A 24,569-nucleotide genomic window follows, 5' to 3' on the forward strand; every position below is an offset into this window, starting at 1 on the left:
AAGTGAAGAGTTGATTGAAAGCTGAACAGAAGAAACCACTTAGTTAAGTTGCTGCAAAATATACGTAAAACTAAGATCTATGATGCAAATGTACCATTTCTCCCAAATATGTTACCAATTCTTTTAATTTTGGCTTTAGGGAGGAGTGACTTCTCCGTAAATTTTGAGCCTAGCTAGACCCCCGAACTTGTAGTGTTGTTGAGTTAAAGGGATAATGACACCTTTTGTTGCAATGCAAAATGGTAAATTGCATTGTTGTAGAGTTAAAAAGATAATGACACCTTTTGTTGCAATGTAAAATGGAAACTTGGAAGTGTTGAAGAGTTAAAGGGATAGTGCCACCTTTTGTTGCTGTACATAAAAGATACTTGACTGGTTGTAGAATTAATGGGAACAAACCTAATCCCTCTTTGGTCTGAAAACACTGCAAAATCATAGCAATATCTGTGGGCCCTAGCATTTTCAGAGAGAGGGAATTATTTTACAGCATATGCCTTATTCATTTAATACATAAGACATAACTCATAATGTGTTAAGTCTCTGAAAATGTAGTATGCCCCTGAGAATTTTATTTTGCCCCATAATTTTTTTGCCTTTGTTTTACAGGAAGGTTCTTTTGTACAATAATAACCTAAAATCCTTTCAAGTCACTTGACATCGAACATAACGTGTTAAATCTATGAACACTTGTTGTTACCCTTATTAAATTTGTTACTCACTTCACGCAGTGATTTTGTTTCTTTTTTGATTAAGTACCCATAGAATGCCTAAACGAAATAAAGTTGCATAAATTTTGCTCCAGAAGAGTGTTAAGGGTCATGTAGAGGCTTCATTTTGAAAAATGTGGGATCCCTAGCATTGAACTCAAATTTGACTAAAGGAAGAGTGCCACATTGAAAATGTATACATATATGCTTCAAAGGATGTTTTTCCTTCAAACTGCTGCCAATTTTGTACATCAACGTATCATAACATACACAAAACCAATAAAAATACAAAGCGATTTTAACAATAAAATATACATTATTTTCACAAATCTGAATCATGTTTATTCCACGTATTTCGGCGGAAAATTATATAACTAGTGATAAATATCGACATTGACGCAGGGCAAGTTACGCTTAAATAGTAAAAAAAGTTTACATATCTAGAAATATCAAAACTCGAACACATGTCATTGCATCACCATGTGGGCAGCCATTTTTAAATTAATAGAATAGAAAGAAACATGCTAAAAACTCACTCATCGCCTAATTGACATTCCAAACGCTTGACGATGACAAATGCATTGGATTGTAATCTTTCCGTTGATGTTTGCAAACTGCACGATCAGACCTCATAAACACTCAAAAGAATAACTATGTAAGAAGCATTTCACCAATGTTTACAATCGTTGTCGAATCACTGCACTTATATTATTGCGCATAAAATAGTACGCTTAAAGACTGACAGAAATATCGATACGTAACTCCGTTCAATTCATCACGGTATACTATTTTATTGAAAATATATCATAATACATCGCTTTAACAATCTAAAAAGTAGAAATAATTATTTTAAACGGAGTTTTTTATAACGAAAGTGAAAACAACGGAAGTTGGATGGATATTCTGTGAGATGCACTTCGGCTCCAGAAAAACAATACAAATAAACTAAAAAGACGTGTGGGGGACAATATTTAGCTGGAAAATATTTGAAATAGGGTAAGTGATGATATCTCTACGTGGTCATTTCTGTTATTTAGCGCGATCTCTTGCTGATTAAGGTAAATAGTTGTTTTACTAGTTGCCACCCAACTGTCAAAATAAGTATGTGTTTTCTCAGGTATGTGTATACATATACCCGGTTTTCTCACCACTGCACGTCCTTTCGACCGATTTGTTTTGCACGTTTTTCTACGGAGCACAGCGATGGCCACGCTTTCAAAATAGGTAGAAGGAATCGATATATAAAATAAATCGGTTTGCCAATTTCTTTATATTCCTTTACAATTGTTTATGTCGTCTGCAATCTATTTCAATTTGAGATGGTTTAAAATTTGCAATTTGGTTAAGAGGTAAATAACAAAATTGTTAAGCCTTTGAAATAGAATTGTGACTCTTATTATCCACCATACCTGGATTTTTAAAAAGTAGTTACGTTTTAGTTATTTTTAGAACTTTGTTAGAAAATTTATCCAAAAAAGGCAGTTGAATAAAAACTCATTTGTTGTTTTATGACAATAATTTTCTGTGAAATGTTGCTAACTTGACCTTGTATATGTATATAGCTTTGTATTTATTCAACTTAAGGTAGTGCATATCCTTCCTAACTTTAGATTGAGATTTTGTAAATGAGAGTACAAATTTATTGGTTTTAAACCAAAATATGAATAAATCACACAAATATTGAATGTCAAAAATGTGTTTATGTTAGTCTATCCGTCTTAAGCTTTAAAATGATATATAGTTTGACCATATTGTACCACATTGAATGAAGATAAATAAAAGCGAAGTTTTAATCCCCCACCATGAACTTTAACAGCATGTGAACACATGAAATGAGCACTGTAACAGAACATTAATGTTAAAAGGCATGTAAAATAAGTTTTAGATGGGTGTGTGAAATGAAGAACCTAGCAATTTGTAAGCATTTGCGTTTAGGACAGAGCTATTTTCTACTGATGTCCTTGAATAAATTCAACACATTAGCCAATACCCTTTACGTATTTTACATATTAGACATGCTTCATGAAAATTGGACTTGCATGTGAGTAAACTGTTGTCTCTGATAAGATTGTGCAGTCCACACAAGCTTATTATGGGCGACACTTTACCCCTTTACCACTTAGATAAGTAGTTTGACAAATGTGAAAGTCCCTTAAAAAGTTAAATTAAAGTGAAGCCCTTTCTTACTTAATTCAAGTTGTAGAGGCTTCATTTCCAACCTTTAGATACTTATGAGCAGCAAACAGCATAACACCTGAACAGACTTTGAGTTACTCGCAGGCTGTTCTGGTCTTATGCTGTTTGCAGAGTGCCACTTTGCTTCTGAGTCGGAAAGGGTTAAGCATGCATTGGGCCCAGTTTTCCCTTACTGTGGCTCATATAAAATATATTAAAATGTTCTACTCTCTGCATTTGGTATAAATTTCTTGCCTGTCTTTTTCAGTCTTTAAGGCTAAGCAATGAGGGCCTGAGTAAGACGACAACTGGGCAAATCGTGAACCTGCTTTCCAATGATGTGAACAAGTTTGACCAGGTTGGTTCAAATACTTTCTTTATTATGAGCTAGCACTCAATGGTTGAAACAGTGTACCTGTTGGTTGGTCCTTATAAATTGTTTTAAGATTGCTTCAATGTTTCAAATGGGATAATTGAAATTTCATCCTAAAGTGTAAATGTGGAAGAAAAAATTGATTCACTAGAGTGTTTTGCCTTTGCCTTTGAACATAGCTGAAACTGATGCACAAGGGTGTAAGTAACATTTATAGTGTTTGTATAGGCTGTTCTGGGTTTATGCTGTTTGCACATAGCCATTTTCAATTTGCGTCTGAGTGGGAAAGGGTTAAGTTGGATGTTGACCTTTTATTGATAAACCTCTTCAGATGGGATTATATCCTATCTTATCCTTGAAGCACACTTCCTTGGACCATTCTCCAAAATCAATATCTCAAATACATCTTGTATCAACTTCATCTTGTCTTTATTAAAAAGCTTAAGCGACATAGAATCATACAGTTTTTTACATTCATACAGTGCCCCAGATAAGCTGCGTATATGCGTCTTTCACCCTATTAAAATGTTTTTAAACGCAAAGAAATACAATATCATGCGTATTGAAAACGCAACCAATTTGACTTTTACGCAAATTCGTCAACTTTGATGCGTACGATGCAATAGCTTCGATCGAAAATGCTTTGCTCATTTTCGGTATTTTCTCTTAACTTTGGAATTATTATCATAACACGGCGACGCTTTCATTCAGCAAGCGCACGGATAACGGAGCAGTCAAAATTATTAAAACGCTCTGCGGACTAGATTTCACAGTTAAATAAAGCGTCTGACCAAATAATTGACGAAGACATACATGCGTTTTCAATCTGACATAATTCGTCGCTCATTGTGCAGGTCACAATATACCAACAGATTTCCTACACAAATTCAATGTAAAAGCAATAACTTTAACGAAAAATAAAGTCAAAAATTTGCGCATAGAGACCCTCATAAACATACCTTTTCTCGAAGAGCATTCCAAGCCGAATTGATTTAAGAAATAAAAAAGATAGGTCATGCGATATGTAAGAAAGAACTCGTCACGAATCAAAAGTCACTGTTTTACGACCATCTATTTACCGGCTTCTATCCAGTTCATGAGGGTTTCCCGCCATCTGTCAAAGTTTTATGTAGTATCCAATCTTCAGATAAAAGAGTGAATTTCTAGTAAACAACAATGTTTTCCCTGCCACTTGCACACAGAAATATACAAAAATAAAGTCATGGCAATTGACCCTACAGAGAACCGTGTCTTCAAATAAATGATGTTCATGTTTTAGAGAGTATAGCATTGCACTCCAAAAAGATTTAGTATATTGTAACCTGCATGTATTTGTAAAGCGTCTGTACTTTCAGTTTCTATTAGGAAGCGAAATCAACATGTTTAAGAGAGGTTTAAAGACGTCCGCAATTGTTGCGCCAAAAAATCAGTCGATTGCAAACTTTTTCGAACCATGAAAGCAAAAGCCAATAAGTGCAGAATAATTTGTGTTATCGATTTTTTTTAATTTTGAAGTTTATAGTAAGGACAGTTTCAAGGATTAAAGATGTTATGAAACTTCAGCTTATTAAAGTTAATTATGATAGTTTACAGTTTTATTGAATCAATACAAGTGTGCAGCTTCAACAAAAGTAAAGCAGCAATGATTTTAAGGTATGCATTTTTATAAATCCTTTCACCCTATTCCAAGAATGAAATCACCCTATTTTTCAAAATCGATGGGTGAAAACCCTGTTTCCATACATGCCAGACGTCCCGATCTTGGCGGGACAGTCCTGCTTTTGGGCAGTTTGTCCCGGTGTCCCGATGTAACACTATTTGTCCCGACATTCGAAATAAACGATATACGCTCTTTAAGTTCACAATAAAATTCCCTATTCAAGCTCCGTCTGGCTTTAATTACCATCGCTAATCCCTTTAATGCCCCCTATTTACAAACCATATCTACTAGTAAAGTGATCCAGTGTTGTTTTTGACACATTATCAGCGATATATCGGCAAATTATTGATTTTATCGGGCATTCACACCAGGGTATTTTTATTATAAGGGACGTTAATTGCTAGAGATAGATGCATCGTTGTGCATTAAGCAGATTGCTTTTGTATTTCATGGCCCAAATCAAGTCCAAAGATATTGTTTTTAAGCGGTATTCAGTGTATTATATGTCAAACAAATCGAGCGCTGACCGATACCAGAGACATACATTTGGGACGTCTCTTTTCTATTGTGTGAAACGTCTATTTTCCATTGTCTGCAAAAAGGCAGTGAAACACCAAATTACGCAACATTTTTTTTATTAAGCAAAACAGTTCAACGCAAAATAGTTTGTGCATGATGTTCAAAAGATATAAGTTAAATTTAAAAGCGAATACGTTTTTTCGTAATATGTACGGTACCGACAGACTAATACATTTAAAACAAATAGGCGATTATTTTAGTTCTTTCCTTCTAGAAGTCTAGCCACGGCGTGAGAAAATAATTTTTCAAATTGAATTCGTTAGCACACCTCATCCTTTACCACTGAAGATATTATAAAATCGAATTATTGTTATTGACTATTAATAGTCTATAGTCTTTAGTAAAAGTCGAATATGGCCACAGTAGATAACACTGAAAATCGCACCATCGTTCATTACTGCAAGTCGACTATGGCCACAGTAGATGACTCTTAAAATGACACTATCGTTCATTACTGAAAGTCGACTATGGCCACAGTAAATGACTCTTAAAATGACACCACCGTTCATTACTTGAAGTCGACTATGGTCACAGTAAATGACTCTTAAAATGTCACCACAGTTCATTACTGCAAGTCGACTATGGCCACAGTAAATGACTCTTAAAATGACACAATCGTTCATAACTGCAAGTCGACTATGGCCACAGTAAATGTCTCTTAAAATGACAGCATCGTTCCTTACTGCAAGTCGACTATGGCCACAGTAAATGACTCTTAAAATAACATCATCGTTCATTACTGAAAGTCGACTATGGCCACATGAAATGACTCTTAAAATAACACCATCGTTCATTACTGAAAGTCGACTATGGCCACAGTAAATGCCACTTAAAATGAGACAATCGTTCTTTACTGCAAGTCGACTATGGCCACAGTAAATGCCTCTTAAAATGACACCATCGTTCATTACTGCAATTCGACTATGGTCACAGTAAATGACTCTTAAAATGTCACCACTGTTCATTACTGCAAGTCGACTATGACCACAGTAAATGACTCAAAAAATGACACCATTGTTCATTACTGCAAGTCGACTATGGCCACAGTTCATGACTCTTAAAACAGGGGTTTTTTTTACTAAGAAAGTGACGCCGATATTCGGCGACTTCCCCTACCAGAATTTTTCCCCTCAAAATACAATTTCCCCACCAAAAATATCATTTTTCACCAAAATATAATATTTTCTCTCAAAGAAATGCTTATTTTTCCTTTGGGCATTCGACAATTATCCAATTTGCACCATGTACAACGATCTTTCTCTCTCCAGACGAATACAAACAATCTGGGAATCCCAGTTATTCTAAATATAGCTCTTAAATAACGTTATGTAAACTGGGCAACTAATCGTAATAATCATGTGACTATTTAACTGGATACCTGTCTTGCGCGAGAAGGGTGTTTCGTCAATAAATTACCAGAAACCAGTCGAATTTTCATCCGGGCTATGTGCAAGCCAAGATATAAACGTGAAAACAGAAAAAAATGTCTCACAATTGGCGTTCTTACACAAACAAAATAAAACATTCGGACTCGGAAGATACTGAACGCATCGAGGCATTTTTTAAGAAAGAATCATCGAAAACCGTTATAACCCATCAGGATTCTGAGGTAATCAACATCGAACATTGTGAAAGTGAAAGTAGACAATCGGCAGCTGCTGCTCCTTTCCCTTCCAATACTGTAGCAGATCAAGATCGTCAACCCATTCATCATGAAATTGAAATCACAAAATTGACATCGTCCCCCGGCCCCAGTACAGAAATATAGTTGAAAACATTTCCCATAATTAGATCTACACCTGCAACTTAATTAAGGACTTTGACTTTAATACGTGTTAGATGTGTTTTAGAACAAAAAGGACGGAGACAAGCCTCTTTTGATGAGTTATAGACATTGAAATGAACAGTTTTTATTTTTTCCCCTAATATGTCTCTTTCGCACTATTTTTCCCCTTTCACCCAGCGTCCAGCGTCTTCCCCTTTCTCTAAAAAAACCCCTGCTTAAAATAACATTATCGTTCATTTCTAACAAGTCGACTATGGCCACAGTAAATGACCCTTAAAATGACACCATCGTTCATTATTAAAAGTCGACTATGGCCACAGAAATTGACTCTTAAAATAACATCATCGTTCATTACTGAAATGCGACTATGGCCACAGTACATGACTGTTAAAATGACACCATCGTTCATTACTGCAATTCGACTATGGCCACAGTAAATGACTCTTAAGATGACACTATCGTTCATAATTGCAAGTCGACTATGGTCACAGTAAATGGCTCTTAAAATGTCCCCATTGTTCATTACTGCTAGTCGAATATGGCCACAGTAAATGACTCCCAAATAAAACCATCGTTTATTATTGAAAGTCGACTATGGCCACAGTAAATGACTCTTAAAATGACACCATCTTTCATTACTGCAAGTCGACTTTGGCCACAGTAAAAGACTCTTAAAATGACACCATCGTTCATTACTGGAATTCGACTATGGCCACAGTAAATGGCTCTTACAATGTCACCACTGTTCATTACTGATAGTCGACTATGGCCACAGTAAATGACTCTTAAAATGTCACCACTGTTTATTAGTGCAAGTCGACTTTGACCACAGTAAATGACTCTTAAATGACACCATCGTTTATTACTGCAAGTCGACTATGGCCAGAGTAAATGACTCTTAAAATGACACCATCGTTCATAATTGCAAGTCGACTATGGTCACAGTAAATGGCTCTTAAAATGTCCCCATTGTTCATTGCTGCAGGTCGAATATGCCCACAGTAAATGACTCTTAAAATGACACCATCGTTCATTACTGAAAGTCGACTATGGCCACAGTACATGGCTCTTATAATGACACAATCGTTCATTACTGAAAGTCGACTACGGCCACAGTAAATGACTCTTAAAATGACACCATCGTTCATTACTGAAAGTCGAATATGGCCATAGTAAATGACTCTTAAAATGACACCATCGTTCATTACTGCGAGTCGACTATAGCCACAGTAAATGACTCTTAAAATGACATCATCGTTCATTACTGAAAGTCGACTATGGCCACAGTAGATGACTCTTAAAATGACATCATCGTTCATTACTGCAATTCGACTATGGCCACAGTAAATGAATCTTAAAATGACACCATAGTTCATTACTGCAAGTTTACTATGGCCACAGTAAATGACTCTTAAAATAACACCATCGTTCATTACTAAAAGTCGAATATGGCCACAGTAAATGACTCTTAGAATGACACCATCGTTCATTACTAAAAGTCGACTATGGCCACAGTAAATGACTCTAAAAATGACACCATCGTTCATAATTGCAAGTCGACTATGGCCACAGTAAATGACTCTTAAAATGTCACCACTGTTCATTACTGCAAGTCTACTATGACCACAGTAAATGACTCTTAAAATATCATCATCGTTCATTACTGAAAGTCGACTATGGCCACAGGAAATGGCTCTTAAAATAACATCATCGTTCATTACACAAAGTCGACTATAGCCACAGGAAATGACTCTTAAAATATCACCATCGTTCATTACTGAAAGTCGATTATGGCCACAGTAAATGACTCTTAAAATGACACCATCGTTCATGACTGCAAGTCGACTATGGCCACAGTAAATGACTCTTAAAATGACACCATCGTTCATTACTGCAATTGGACTATGGCCACAGTAAATGACTCTTAAAATGTCACCACTGTTCCTTACTGCAAGTCGACTATGGCCACAGAAAATGACTCTAAAAATTACACCATCGTTCATTACTGCAAGTCGACTATGGCCACAGTACATGACTCTTACAATAACACCATCGTTTATGTCTAAAAAGTCGACTATGGCCACAGTTAATGACCATTACAATGACACCATCGTTCATTATAAAAAGTCGACTATGGCCGCAGTAAATGACTCTTAAAATAACATCATCGTTCATTATTGAAAGTCGACTATGGCCACAGTAAATGACTCTTCAAATGAGACCATCGTTCATTACTGCAAGTCGACTATGGCCACAGTAAATGACTCTTAAAATGACACCATCGTTCATTACTGCAATTCGACTATGGCCACAGTAAATGACTCTTAAAATGACACCATCGTTCATAATTGCCAGTCGACTATGGTCACAGTAAATGGCTCTCAAAATGTCCTCATTGTTTATTACTGCAAGACGAAATTGCCACAGTAAATGCCTCTCAAAATGAAACCATCGTTTATTATTGAAAGTCGACTATGGTCACAGTAAATGACTCTTCAAATGACACAACCGTTCATTACTGGAAGTCGACTATGGCCACAGTGAATGACTCTTAAAATTACCCCATTGTTCATTATTGCAAGTCGACTATGGCCACATTAAATGACTCTTAAAATGACACCATCGTTCATTACTGCAAGTCGACCATGGCCACAGTAAATGAATCTTAAAATGACACCATTGCTCATTACTGCAAGTCGACTATGGTCACAGTAAATGACTCTTAAAATGTCACCACCGTTCATTATTGGAAGTCCACTAAAGCCACAGTAAATGACTCTGAAAATTTCATTATTGTTCATTACTCAGGTCGGCTATGGCCACAGTAAATGACTCTTTAAATGTGACCACTGTTCATAACTGCAAGTCGACTATGGCCGCAGTAAATGACTCTTAAAATAACACCACCTTCATTTCTTCAAGTCGACCATGGCCACAGTAAACGACTCTTAAAACGACACCATTGTTCATTACTGGAAGTCGACTATGGCCACAGTAAATGACTCTTAAAATGACATCAACTTCCATTACTGCAAGTCGATTATGGCCACAGTAAATGACCATTAAAATGACACCACCGGTAATTACTTCCAGTCGACTATGGCCACAGTAAATGACTCTTTAAATTTTACCATTGTTTATACTGGAAGTCGACTATGGCCACAGTAAATTACTCAAAATAAAAATGACATCATTTTTTATTACTGCAAGTCGACTATGGCCACAGTAAAAAAATGTACGAGGACAAGATAAAAGAGAACTTCATGTTATCTTTATTTCATAATAATTAACGTTTGCGCTTTAGCTTTTACTTTAATTTGAATTATTATAAACACTCTTGACCTTGTTTGCTTTTCTCTGTTTTTTAAATATAGTTTTCCTGTCTTTTCCGAATTGGCAGTCAAACGTCTTAGATCCAAGAAAAACAAATGGGATCCCATTGTTGTCCTGTCGACCGACCTTGACTTGATCTCTGTCCTTAAGATACACTTGTTTAGCTAGTTGGATGCTTACAAAATAGAAGTTACCTTAACGTTCCAGTTGGACATTCCATGTCAAATCCCGGCATAAAAGTGTTGCCTCAAAACACAATATATTCTCCACCCCTTTGGTCGAATTCAAAATTTCACATAGCGCATAAGTCAATATAAATGCAAGCGTTCGGGCGCGCGCGCTTGAGTGCGCGTGTGTGTGTGATTTTTTTTGTCCGCACGCATGAATGGATGTACGCACACAAACATGCATCACACATACACACACGCATTCCCGCACGCACACACACGCACACGGTTATTTTGCAGTTTTACACCGATTCAGTTATTTACGCATCGCGTACGCGAGCGAGAAGAAGCTTAACGCTGGATGAAAGTTAATAAGATGACTTAAAGGACATGATTTAATATTTAAAAATGTAGACGTCTTCCGTAAGATAATGTTAGTATAATATGAAGAGAAATTCGTTATTTTTTTGCATAATCGTATTCTTTTTTGGAATGCATTGATCGAATGATTATGTTTTATTAAAGAATTTATTTCCAGTTATATGAATGTGGTATTATGTTGGAACGTGAACTTATTCAGCTGGTATGGATATGAAAACAAATGTATAGGAAAAAGCCTATATTAAAAATAAGACGACCAACTCAAAGAACATCAACTGAACAAACTTCCCGCGTATTTACTTAGGAATCTGTCTGTTAACGCATTCAAGCTTATTTATATGAAATTAATGATTGTAAAATTGTTAACCGTCCGGAACTATTTCTCAGTAAATATCGCGTGGAATTTCATAAAACTTAAAATAAATGTGTATAATGATACTGCGATGATGCACGTGTAAATTGTTTTTATAGCCTTGGTAACTTCAAAGTTACGTCCCCTTTATTGATTAAAATTGAAGATTTGTTCTTGCCCGGAGCTTGCATGGAGGTTCATGAAACTAATAATAACTATGCATCATCATAAAATGACCCTGCATGCGTAAATTCTATTTGGATAGCCTTGACAATTCCAGACTTATTTGATGGATATTGAGGTTGTTTTTTTCCCACTGTTTCTCAGTAGCTATTGCATTTTAAGGTGTATGAAACTTAACATAAACATGCACCCTCATAGAACCATGGTGCACACGTAACTATTTCATAAAGGTTCAATATACGTAAAATAAATATGTATCGACATACTGCGGTGGTGAAAGCCCAAATTATGTTACGGCAGCCTTCATAACTCAAGAGTTGTGCCCCCTTTATTACTTTAAATTGACTTTGTTTCCTGTTCGGAGAAGTTTCTCAGTTACTATTGCGTGGAAGTTCATAAAATATACTTACATATACACGCATAACATTACACTGCGCTGGTGCACATGTAAATTCTGTTTGAACAGCATTGGTATTTTGAGAGTTATGCCCCTTAATAAATCAAAATTTAAGTAATATTGTCAGTCCAGAACTGTTTAGAAGAAACATTTGCTTGGATTTTAATGAGACCAAAAATAAATGTGTGTCATCATACAGGGATGGCGCATGCATAAATTTCGCCGGGATCGGATTGGTATCTCAAGAGTAATGCCCCTTTTTTATTAAAATTAATGTACCTCAAGAACTTTTGTATGAAATATCATGAATTTTGAATTAAATGGTATGTGTCATATTGTGGTGAAACACTTTCAAGTTTTATTGAGTTATGGCCCCTGTATTGATTGAAATTGGTAATTGATATGTATTTGCTGCTGTATGAAATTGAATGAAATGAAAATTAAACGTGTAATAGCATTATTCTGTGGTTCTTGCACAACATTTGTCAGGATGATTTGGTCGGTTCAGAGTTGTATACTTTGATTGAATCTTCAGATTTTTTAACTCGGCGGGGGATATTCTTTCATCTTATTTGCTTGTATAATACGTTAAATTTTCTTTATTCATTTTACTATATGACTACTGAAGCAAATGAAGCAAGAAATATGTATGGGCGTCAGCACAAATACTATTAAAATCAACCAACGCATTTGAACGAAGCAATTGTGCATTTGGAACAATGCATGTTCTTAAAATCTCGTGTTTTTTTCGGCATAGCTGTTTTACGTCACTTTTGACCTTAGGTGACCTTTAAACATGACCAATAACATTCCAGTAAAATATCCCGCGGCTAGATCAGAATGAATACACTTTATTTATTCAATTGGCTGATTTGAGCATAATTCAACAGAACATCGGCAAAACGACCGCGTCTTTGTATCAATGTTAAATGCGTGTTCAGCATGAATCTACTTTACCTCTCAAAACAAAGGCTATAGGTATTGAAAAATTACACGATCATCTCAAGACATCCATACATTTGTGTGCCCCTTTTAATTTAGAAGATTGTCAGCGCAATAGCGTTTGTTGTTAAATGCTGTGTTTTCATATTTAGTTATTTCTACCGTATTGCATTCTGTGATTACGTTTTTTTCAATAAAAATATTGTTTTTCCCTATCCTGATTTTCGTTTTGACCAAACTGTACTATAGACAGCCTCAAAAATGCGTTATAATCGCTAAAACCGAAAACAACTAAATATAACAAGAAATATCTTTTGAAATGTCTAGTAGGCGTAAACGCTGACTTTTAAATAAAGTTTGCAATTTACTGTTCTGAATAAACAAATAAAATGAAAACAAAAGTTGAACTATTGTGTTGTTGTTTTTTCACCTGTAAGGTGCATATTCGCCGCATGAAATGTCTGTTAGCATTTTCAAACCACACATAAGTGTAAGTAGATAAAAAATATACTACGGGAGTGCACATCATATGTCTCCTTACATACCTTATTATGAGTGTTTTTCTTCACTATCAAAATATTTCGTATGGTAATATTTGATTTAAACGCAGTTTTATTTCGAAACATTTAAATCACACTTTCATAGCCGCGTCATGCGACCCAACATGTGCATTTGCGCAGTCAGGTCAGAGGCGATGCTGTTCGCTATAAAATCACTCAATATGTAATGGTCTCATTATGTATCTCCTGACCAGACTGCGCAGGCTGGGTTGGCTTTCTATATGATGGGCGCATATTGAATAAGACCCATTTTCGCATCAAGAGGTTCATTATAAATCTCATTGCGAATTCTAAATGCCACATTTTAGCACAATGATTTTTGATACAAAATTTAATTCAAAAAAGCAAACTTGTAAATAAGAGCAGCCTATCCAGGCGTTCAGGAACGATTTCCAGACGTGCTGACCAAGTTCGGCAAACATTGTGGTTAGATCATTAAACAATTTTCCTCTTATCGTGACACTTTACTATTTCGGTAATGATTGTTTTCTCATCTTGAAAGCAAAACTGAATTTCTGCGTGATGGATATTAACGCGTTATTGTAACTGGGACACAATTTGTCTCGTTTGAACAAACAGAGAGTACCGGTAGTCCGGAATTCCTTACGTTATTATTATTCATGATATTTAAAGGGTCAATTACGGTGGTAATATTCGTCTTGTAAGAAACAACATAAGTCGTATTTCAAAGGGCAATTAAGGTGGCCATAGTTGACTTGCAATAAAGAACATTTGTTTTATTCCATTGGGCAATAACTGTGGCCATAGTCAACTGGCAATTAATGACATTAATGCTATTTCACAGGTCAATTACTGTGGACATAGCCAACTTGCAATGATGAACATTGTTGATATTTCAAACAAGAGCACCGCCTTGCGGGTGCAGACCGCTCATCTATTTTCTTTTTAAAGGTGAAGGGACTCTCATTTTCAATCACAAAGGAGGGAGGGGTGGAGTGAAGAGGGGTGTTAGTGTGGGGTTGTGGACAGTTATTACATTATCTTCCAAAAAAGCGAAAAAAAAATCAGGGGCGGAGAGGGGGGTGGGTGGGGGGGGGTGGGGGTGGGGGGAAGGGCGATGGGGGGGGGGATTTTTTGGGTGCGATGGTTGGACGGTATTTCAAACATAACCGTTTAAAAAAAAAATGTGGGGGGGGGTGGGGTGGGGGTATAGTGTGAGGGTGTGGTGGTAATTTGTGAGATGATAAATAAAAAAAAATGGGGGGGTGGGGTGGGGTGGGGGTATAGTGTGAGGGTGTGGTGGTCATTTGTGAGATGATCTTAAAAAAAATTAAAAAAAATAGGGGGGAGAGGTGGGGGGGAGGGGGGGGAGGGCACGGGGGACGGTTTGGGTGGAGTCTATTGTGGTATGTCAGGTAAGAGTAGTTTCGTCAAAGTATCAATCAAATCTAATCATAAATAAAGAAGTTATGGCAATTTTAGCAAAATTTAATAATTTGACCTTGAGAGTCAAGGTCATTCAAAGGTCAAGGTAAAATTCAACTTGCCAGGTACAGTAACCTCATGATAGCATGAAAGTGTTTGAAGTTTGAAAGCAATAGCCTTAATACTTAAGAAGTAAAGTGGATCGAAACACAAAATTTAACCATATATTAAAAGTTACTAAGTCAAAAAAGGGCCATAATTCCGTAACAATGACAACCAGAGTTATGCAACTTGTCCTTTTACTGTACCCTTATGATAGTTTTTTAGGTGTTCCAAGTATGAAAGCAATATCTATGATACTTTAGGGGTAAAGTGGACCAAAACATAAATCTTAACCAAATTTTCAATTTTCTAAGTATAAAGGGCCCATAATTCCGTCCAAATGCCAGTCAGAGTTACATAACTTTGCCTGCACGGTCCCCTTATGATAGTTAATAAGTGTTGCAAGTATGAAAGCAATAGCTTTGATACTGTAGGAATAAAGTGGACCTAAACACAAAACTTAATCAAATTTTCAATTTTCTAAGTATAAAAAGGGCACATAATTCTGTCAAAATGCCAGTCAGAGTTACATTACTTTGCCTGCACAGTCCCCTTATGAAAGTTAGTAAGTGTTGCAAGTATGAAAGCAATAGCTTTGATGCTTAAGGAATAAAATGGACCTAAACACAAAACCTAACCAAAATTTTCAATTTTCTAAGTATAAAAAGGGCACATAATTCTGTCAAAATGCATGCCAGAGTTATCTAACTTTGCCTGCCCAGTCCCCTCATGATTGTTAGTAAGTGTAACAAGTTTGAATGCAATAGCATTGATACTCACTGAGAAAAGTGGACCTAAACGCAAAACTTAACCAAAATTTTCAATTTTCTAAGTATAAAAAGGGCACATAATTCTGTCAAAATGCACGCCAGAGTTATCTAACTTTGCCTGCCCAGTCCCCTCATGATAGTAAGTAAGTGTTCCAAGATTGAATGCAATAGCATTAATACTTTCTGAGAAAAGTGGACCTAAACGCAAAACTTAACCGGACGCCAACGCCAACGCCGACGCCGACGCCAAGGTGATGACAATAGCTCATTTTTTTTTCAAAAAATAGATGAGCTAAAAACAATTATCGTGGCCATAGTCGACTTGCAATAATGAACAGTGGTGACATTTTAAGAGTCATTTACTATGACCATAGTCGACTTCCAGTAATTAATAATGATGACATTTTAAGAGTCATTTACTTTGCCATAGTCGAATTGCAGTAATGAACGATGGTGTCAGTTTAAGAGCCATTTACTGTGACCATAGTCGACTTTCAGTAATGAACGATGGTGTCATTTTAAGAGTCATTTACTGTGGCCATAGTCGACTTTCAGTAATGAACGATGGTGTCATTGTAAGAGTCATTTAATGTGGCCATAGTCAATTTGCAGTAATCAACGATGGTGTCATTTTAAGAGTCATTTAATGTGGCCATAGTCGGCTTGCAGTAGTGAACAATGGGGACATTTTAAGGGTCATTTACTGTGGCCATAGTCGACTTTTAGTAATAAACGATGGTGTTATTTTAAGAGTCATTTACTGTGGCCATAGTCGACTTGCAGTAATGAACGATGGTTTCATTTTAAGAGGCATTTACTGTGGCCATATTCGGCTTGCATTAATGAACAATTGTGACATTTTAAGAGTCATTTACTGTGGCCATAGTCGACTTACAATAATGAACAATGGTGTAATTTTAGATTCATTTACTGTGGCCATAGTCGACTTGCAGTAATGGACAATTGTGACCTTTTTAATTGTCATTTACTGTGGCCATAATTGACTTCCAGTAATGAACACTTGAAACATTTTAAGAGTCATTTAATGTGGCCATAGTCGACTGGAAGTAATTACCGGTGGTGTCATTTTAAGAGTCATTTACTGTGGCCATAGTCGAATTGCAGTAATGAAAAATGGTGTCTTTTTAAGAGTCATTTACTGTGGCCATAGTCGACTTTCAATAATGAACGATGGGGACATTTTAAGAGCCATTTGCTGTGGCCATAGTCGACTTTCAGTAATGAACGATGGTGCCATTTTAAGAGTGATTAACTGTGGCCATAGTCTACTTGCAGTAATGAACAATTGTGTCATTTTAAGAGTCAGTTGCTGTGGTCATAGTCGACTTTCATTAATGAACAGTGGTGACATTTTAAGAGTCATTTTCTGTAGCTATATTTGACTTGCAGTAACGAAAAATCTTTTCATTTTCAAAGTCATTCACTGTGGCCATAGTCGACTTGAAGAAATGAACAATGTTGTCATTTTAATAGTTATTTACTGTGGCCATAGTCGACTTGCAGTAGCGCTCACGCGCACTATCAAGTTGCCTGATTATATATTTATTATCGATGTACATTAAACTTATAAACCATACGTGTAGTTTATTTATTTATTAAGTACACCATACACATCCATATTTGACCATTGCAGATAGAAGACTAGTACCAGTACATATTATTTCATTCGTATTTAAGAATGAAATTCATGTTTTTACTATTAACTTTTTATCTTTTAGTCCTCCGACGTCTTTCTAAAACTAAATGTTCTATAACCGGTCTTTCTCGTCCATAACCGGCCTTTCTCGTCTATGGCCATACAACTATTTTCAATAGCCGAAACAGCCAATCGAAACAGCCAATGGAAATTCAGGAAAATGGAAAAGAGTGTTTCCCCATAAATTTACTTTCGATTTTGGCTGATTTTCAGAAAATAATTTGTACATATTGCATCAATCTAAATTTAGAGTTAATGGATGATTGGTTGAATAAAAACAGTGATCGATGTGCGCACATCCCCTTGAACGTTGCCTTAGTCACAAATGGGTTCATCTGCATAGTGCACATGTTTGTTTACTTCCGAGAAATGTGGAACGTCTGTGTTCATGCAATTCTAAACACATTTATCATCAATATTTGCCAGAAATTATGAGGTTTTGTAAGTAATTAGCTGATAACTGACTTCAGTAAAGGTGGCATGATTGATCGTTTTAAGTGTCCTGCTTTTTGGTAAAATGTCCCGAGATTTTTAATGGACTGTCCCGATCATTTGGACCCAAAAATTTCTGGCATGTATGCCTATTTCCCAAAATAATTATCTGGGGCATTGCCATATCATCATTTTGCAATGCAGGAAACAAGCTCAGACACAGCTGTGTTTAACATGCCAACATTCTTAAAACTAGATCTGCTGTTTATTGCGCATACTAATACCATCCAACTATTTTTATGTTTGACAAGAATAATGTTTCATGTTACCAAGCGAGAAACTTTGTTTATGTTAAAATTGTTCCAATTGTTTGAATACATTTTTGTCTCGATATTTCGGTACTGTTATACATGGACTACAATATTCTTTCAGTTTTATATTTCAGAACTGTTGTCTAAGGGCTACAATATTTTAACAGTTCTGGTCTAAATTCTCAACAAATGTCGGTTAGTAAAATGACCAAAATGATTATTAAATCATAATGCTCCCTCAGATCGGGAGGCATGAAGAATTGCACCTGTCCGTGCACACATATGTTCATCATGAAGCTTAAACTCATCTCTAATAAGTGGACGGATCTTGCTCAAAATTTCACAGTTGAATGACCTAAATGTGTCGATGAACTGAAAGAAAGAAATTTCAGCGATGGCTTGTTTGGGCAGAATTCTGGCCCTATGTCTTTATTTCCTCCGTAGAATGTAAAGTCCGTTGAAGCTTTTGTTTTCAAGTCCTCTTTTTTATGTCCCCCACCACTATAGTGGGGGACATATTGTTTTTGCTCTGTCCGTTTGTTTGTTTGTTTGCCCCAACTTTAACATTTTGCAATATTGAAGATAGCAACTTCATATTTGGCATGCATGTGTATCTCGTGAAGCTGCACATTTTGAGTGGTGAAAGGTCAAGGTCATCCTTCAAGGGTAAAGGTCAAACAAAAAAATCAAAGCGGCGCAGAAGTGCACATAGTGTTTCTGACAAACACATATCTTGTTAACAACTGTTTTAATCTTCCTGAAACTTTCACAGTTGAATGAACTTACTGTGTAGAGATGATCGTCAAGAAAGGAATTTTGGCTGTAATAAGTTTTTACAGAATTATGGCCTATGTCTGTATCAATATAGACTACACTCGGAGACACTTCTAACGCATCACTTTCCAATCTTGAATATCTCAGTTACGAGTAAAGATATTGATTTAAAGACTCTATAAAGGTGAAGATACGTAATTATTAACAGTTTTTTTAATATTTTTTTCGTATTTATTTATAAAGGTTATCAATAAACAATATATATATATATATATGCTATTGGACATAATAATAAAACAATGAGCAATACAACTTGTTTTGAGCTCAGAATAAAGTGTCCTCCAAGTCATTTGTGTTTACAAACAATCAGTTTATTTACATCGCTGTTTACTCGCGAAAGAGAAAGTGAAAGTAACTCAGGTCACCAATAATATAACGATGACTTTTTACGTTTTCCGGTATCACTCACAAAGTAGGTACAAAAAGCGTTTGTAGTGATCTAATAAGTTACTTTCTGCTGGTAAAAAGTTAGTAAAATAGAATTAAAATTGAATTTTCTTTCGGCTGTTTTTAGCATATGTCAACGCTCTGAGGCTACACATCACGTTAGTTGCAAAAATGTAAACATTTCAATTATGAAACGGGTTTATCTTCCATAATTCTTGACGACGTTGTACCTGATTTCACAGTGTTTTGCATTTATATATGCAGTCATTTGCATATTTGAAGATTTTATATTGTTTTGCATTTATATATGCAGTCATTTGCATATTTGAAGATTTTATAGTAATAGTTTTATAGTTATTTGACCATTTGAATATTTGTTTAATAGTATATGTCATTTGTATATTTGTTTATTGTTGTAGGGTTTCATGATCTTGTACAGCTACACTTGGTGTCTGTTTTCTTGTCAATCTCTGGCAATATGATATTTAGGGGTAACACAATTTTAGTTGTAAACGCAATATTATACAACATATTTACATCACTTATTGTTAAGAGAATCATCAAGTACCTTTCCAATATTTCCAATATAAGCAACAATGCTTGTTAAAGATTATTGCATCAACATTACATCCTTCTACAGTTTGGCTTTAACACTTTTTCAATATTCCAATATTGTCAACAATGCATGTAAAAGATTATAACATAACATAAATTAAGTCACAAACAAATTATTCATGTTGAGATCTTAAATGACAGCCTGTTATTGACATCTTAATCAAAGCTCCCTTTTGATGTTACAACATACTTTGTTGTCATTACCTAATTGTGGGTCAGAGCAAATCTAAACCAAATGTGACCACAACAACAGCAGATGGCAACCAACCCCTTTATAAGCCAAACGCAGAATGGATTCAATACATCTGCTATATTGCCATCTTGCTGTGTGTTTGTGTCAATAAAGTTCTACAGTTAATGTTGCTCTGACTTACAGGTAAGACATTTATTTTATTTCTACTTTACTTGTATACGTGATATAAGTTCAGTATTTAGTATGTATTACCATTGTTCATTCTACATGCAAGTCTAAATATTTAGTGATTATTTTATATATCTAAATTCTTCAGTTACCGTTTGCTAAAAGCGAGTTATTCCCTAAAGTTTGATGTTTTAGATATTGAATACTTTGAGTTGTAAAATTTGTATTGTAAACAATTAAATAAAATTTGTTCAAGACATCTGCTCTATTGCCACCTTGCTGTGTGTTTGTGTCAATAAAGTTCTACAGTTAATGTTGCTCTGACTTACAGTCTTTCATTATCCTGCGCACTTGGGGAAACAACGTGAAAGAACCTACCGTAACAAATCGTTCACTCATAAGAAAAGAGCACACGCTGACCGAACGTGTGACAGTGGTGGAGAATCAGACGATCCCATGACGAGGACCCCATCAGTGCCAGGACCATATCTCCTCAGATCCTTGACGAGGGCAACAGAGGACCAGACCACAGCTAGGACCACCGACAGCCGACTCAGATCCTTGACGAAGGCAACAGAGGGGTAGACCACAGCTGGGACCACCGACAGCCGACCAACAACAGCCGTACACAGCTTTTATAGTTATTTGACCATTTGAATATTTGTTTAATAGTATATGTCATTTGTATATTTGTTTATTGTTGTAGGGTTTCATGATCTTGTACAGCTACACTTGATGTCTGTTTTCTTGTCAATCTCTGGCAATATGATATTTAGGGGTAACACAATTTTAGTTGTAAACGCAATATTATACAACATATTTACATCACTTATTGTTAAGAGAATCATCAAGTACCTTTCCAATATTTCCAATATAAGCAACAATGCTTGTTAAAGATTATTGCATCAACATTACATCCTTCTACAGTTTGGCTGTAACACTTTTTCAATATTCCAATATTGTCAACAATGCATGTAAAAGATTATAACATAACATAAATTAAGTCACAAACAAATTATTCATGTTGAGATCTTAAATGACAGCCTGTTATTGGCATCTTAATCAAAGCTCCCTTTTGATGTTACAACATACTTTGTTGTCATTACCTAATTGTGGGTCAGAGCAAATCTAAACCAAATGTGACCATAACAACAGCAGATGGCAACCAACCCCTATATAAGCCAAACGCAGAATGGATTCAATACCTCTGCTCTATTGCCATCTTGCTGTGTGTTTGTGTCAATAAAGTTCTACAGTTAATGTTGCTCTGACTTACAGGTAAGACATTTATTTTATTTCTACTTTACTTGTATACGTGATATAAGTTCAGTATTTTGTATGTATTACCATTGTTCATTCTACATGCAAGTCTGAATATTTGGTGATTATTTTATATATTAAAATTCTTCAGTTAACTCTTGCTAAAAGCGAGTTATTCCCTAAAGTTTGATGTTTTAGATATTGAATACTTTCAGTTGTAAAATTTGTATTGTAAACAATTAAATAACATTTGTTTAAGACATCTGCTCTTTTGCCATCTTGCTGTGTGTTTGTGTCAATAAAGTTCTACAGTTAATGTTGCTCTGACTTACAGTCTTTCATTATCCTGCGCATTTTGGGAAACAACGTGAAACAACCTATCGTAACAAATCGTTCACTCATAAAAAAAGAGCACACGCTGACCGAACGTGTGACACTAAGCTGTGTTATTAGCAGTTTTTATGCAAGAGTAAGTGAAATCCGGTAAAAATTAGACCAGTTGATATGCATAATAATAGGATTTGTGACCTTTATAGAGCCTTTAAAATTTTAAAGGCGATCATTTGACTTCATTCTATGCAAGCTCAAGATAAAATCATTCATCCGTGACGATTGGACGCTTTAGCACATGGGGAAGGTGTGGTTCCATATTTGTGCACGTGGAAATGGTAAAACGTGATATTATTGTAATGTTTTTTCAGTTTCATCCTTCTGGAAGGGTTTTTACACCAGAAAAACATAAAATTAATTTAAATTAGCAATATGGCTTGGATATATATAGAGGCGCGCAACCACGCAATAGGCATGTTGCAGGCCGGTCAGTCATTAAGACGTGTAAGTTAATGCGGTTTATTGATAGTCTGTAAAATATGAAGTTTAATGTTTAGGCATCCTAACTGTATTAAATATAACTATTTAAAATTGTCGTTATGTTTACTTAAGAATGTTGTGGATTTTTTGGTTTTTAGGTTGCACGTGTCTTTGGTAGAAATATGTCCTCCATAGTAGGCTTTGGCAGAAATTCCAAAATACCGGCAGAGTTGTAGAGGTACCAAGGCAAACTCGCAGGAAGGTTACAATGGTGTATCAAGATGCCCAGATGATTGCAAATCACATTGAAAACCGCTACAGGACTCCAGCAGGTACAGCGAGGGCAACTATTGGAACGCATGGTAGACCCGTATCTTCTAAAACAGTTGTAAAGCGGCTCTGCGCTCAGTGACTGCGAGTTAGGCGGCCTTTTTGGGGACTCATTCTGACTTCATGCCACCGTTAGCTGCGTTACCGATAGGCTCCTCAGCACCAGCGTATGACACGAGCAGACTGGACACAGGTCATGTTCACTGACGAGAGTTGCTTCAACCTGTATCACAACGATGGACATATGCGCGTATACAGACGTCGTGGTGAACGCCTAAACGATGATTGTGTGTTTCAGCATGATCCCTATGGAGGTGTCTCCGTTATGGTGTGGGCTGGAGTGTCGTTACACACAAAGACAGGTTTGGTGATTATCCACGGGAATCTAAACGCTGTTAGATATCAGCAGGAAGTTTTGCTCTTAGTTGCAATTCCGCACCTACGGGCCGGCGGACGTGGCATGATTTTGTTGCAGGACGGAGCACCTGCTCATACAGCAGGCACGACGCAGGCGTTTTACAACAACATTACGTTCGTCTGCTTCCTTTCCCTCCAAACTCACCCGATCTAAATGTATTCCAACACGTTCGGGATGAATTGGATAGGCAGTACGCAGAAGACCAGTGGCACCACTCACTTTACGTGAATTAGAACATGCCCTTGTGGAAGAGTGGCGTGATATACCTCAAGATTTAATTATTAACTACGTTGCTTCCATGAGAAATAGATGTGTTAACGTTGTAAGAGTCATGGGCGGACACACAAAGTATTAGCCACTCAAATGCGTGATATTCATGCTTTTCACATTGTTATTATTTTACGGTTTACAAGTTTGCGAATTTGACTTTTGAAGTGACGTTTTTAATTTGTTAAGTTTTATATTTTGTTGTTTTACAATTTCAATTAAATTTTCAGGAATTATCAGATATGTGTTGAATAATTCTTGGTCCATATTTCAACACAATCCGATCAAAAATAAGGGAGCTATATTGATATGATTAAGTGATGCGTTAGAAGTGTCTCCAAGTGTATATCTTATCCAAACATTTTGCTATTTTTACTCCCCTTCAAGAACTAATCTATGTGAATCTAATAGTTTTATGAACTGTTTGTGTATAAGATAGTCAAGTAAGGAATATGACTTTGACCAGTTTTGGCTGAGTTATGGCCCTTTGTCTCAAAATTGACTCTGATCATTGAATTATTCTGTGCCAAAATATTATACACAGTTAGAAAAATAATTAAATATTTACCTTGTGCACTTGTTTAAGATGTACTGGATTGCAAGAACATATTGAACCAAGTTTAGTTATATCTAACCTCTGTTCATTTTTCAGTCTGTGATTTTTCTGCACTTCCTGTGGGTTGGTCCCCTGGAGGCTGTAGCAGTGTTAGCAATATTGTGGCATAAGCTGGGTCCATCCACACTTGCAGGATTTGCAGTTCTGTTACTTCTGGTTCCCGTTCAAGGCTTGATGGGGAAACTCGTTTCGAAATTCCGGTACCAGCTTCTTACATTCAGTATTCGAACAATTAATTTAAATTATTTTTTCGGCGTAAGCTGTATTAAGCCAGGTTTTCACCTTAGCCTGACCTTTGTAAGTGTCCAATAAAATTCCAATAAAATTTCCCGCGGCTAGGTACGAGTGAATACACTTC

General features: G+C 36.1%; 1 protein-coding gene across 1 annotated transcript in view; it reads left to right on the forward strand.

Moving 5' to 3' along the window:
- LOC127835843 (ATP-binding cassette sub-family C member 4-like) overlaps window positions 1–24,569 on the forward strand; it is a 63,696-nt gene that overhangs the window by 35,050 nt on the left and 4,077 nt on the right. Inside the window, exons 5-6 of the mRNA XM_052362271.1 lie at window positions 3,151–3,240; window positions 24,248–24,431. Of these exons, the coding sequence (XP_052218231.1) occupies window positions 3,151–3,240; window positions 24,248–24,431 (274 nt within the window). The remainder of the gene's footprint in view (window positions 1–3,150; window positions 3,241–24,247; window positions 24,432–24,569) is intronic.

This window comes from Dreissena polymorpha, chromosome 6 (genome assembly GCF_020536995.1).
Source record: "Dreissena polymorpha isolate Duluth1 chromosome 6, UMN_Dpol_1.0, whole genome shotgun sequence".
In the NCBI taxonomy this organism is placed as follows: Eukaryota; Metazoa; Mollusca; class Bivalvia; order Myida; family Dreissenidae; genus Dreissena; species Dreissena polymorpha.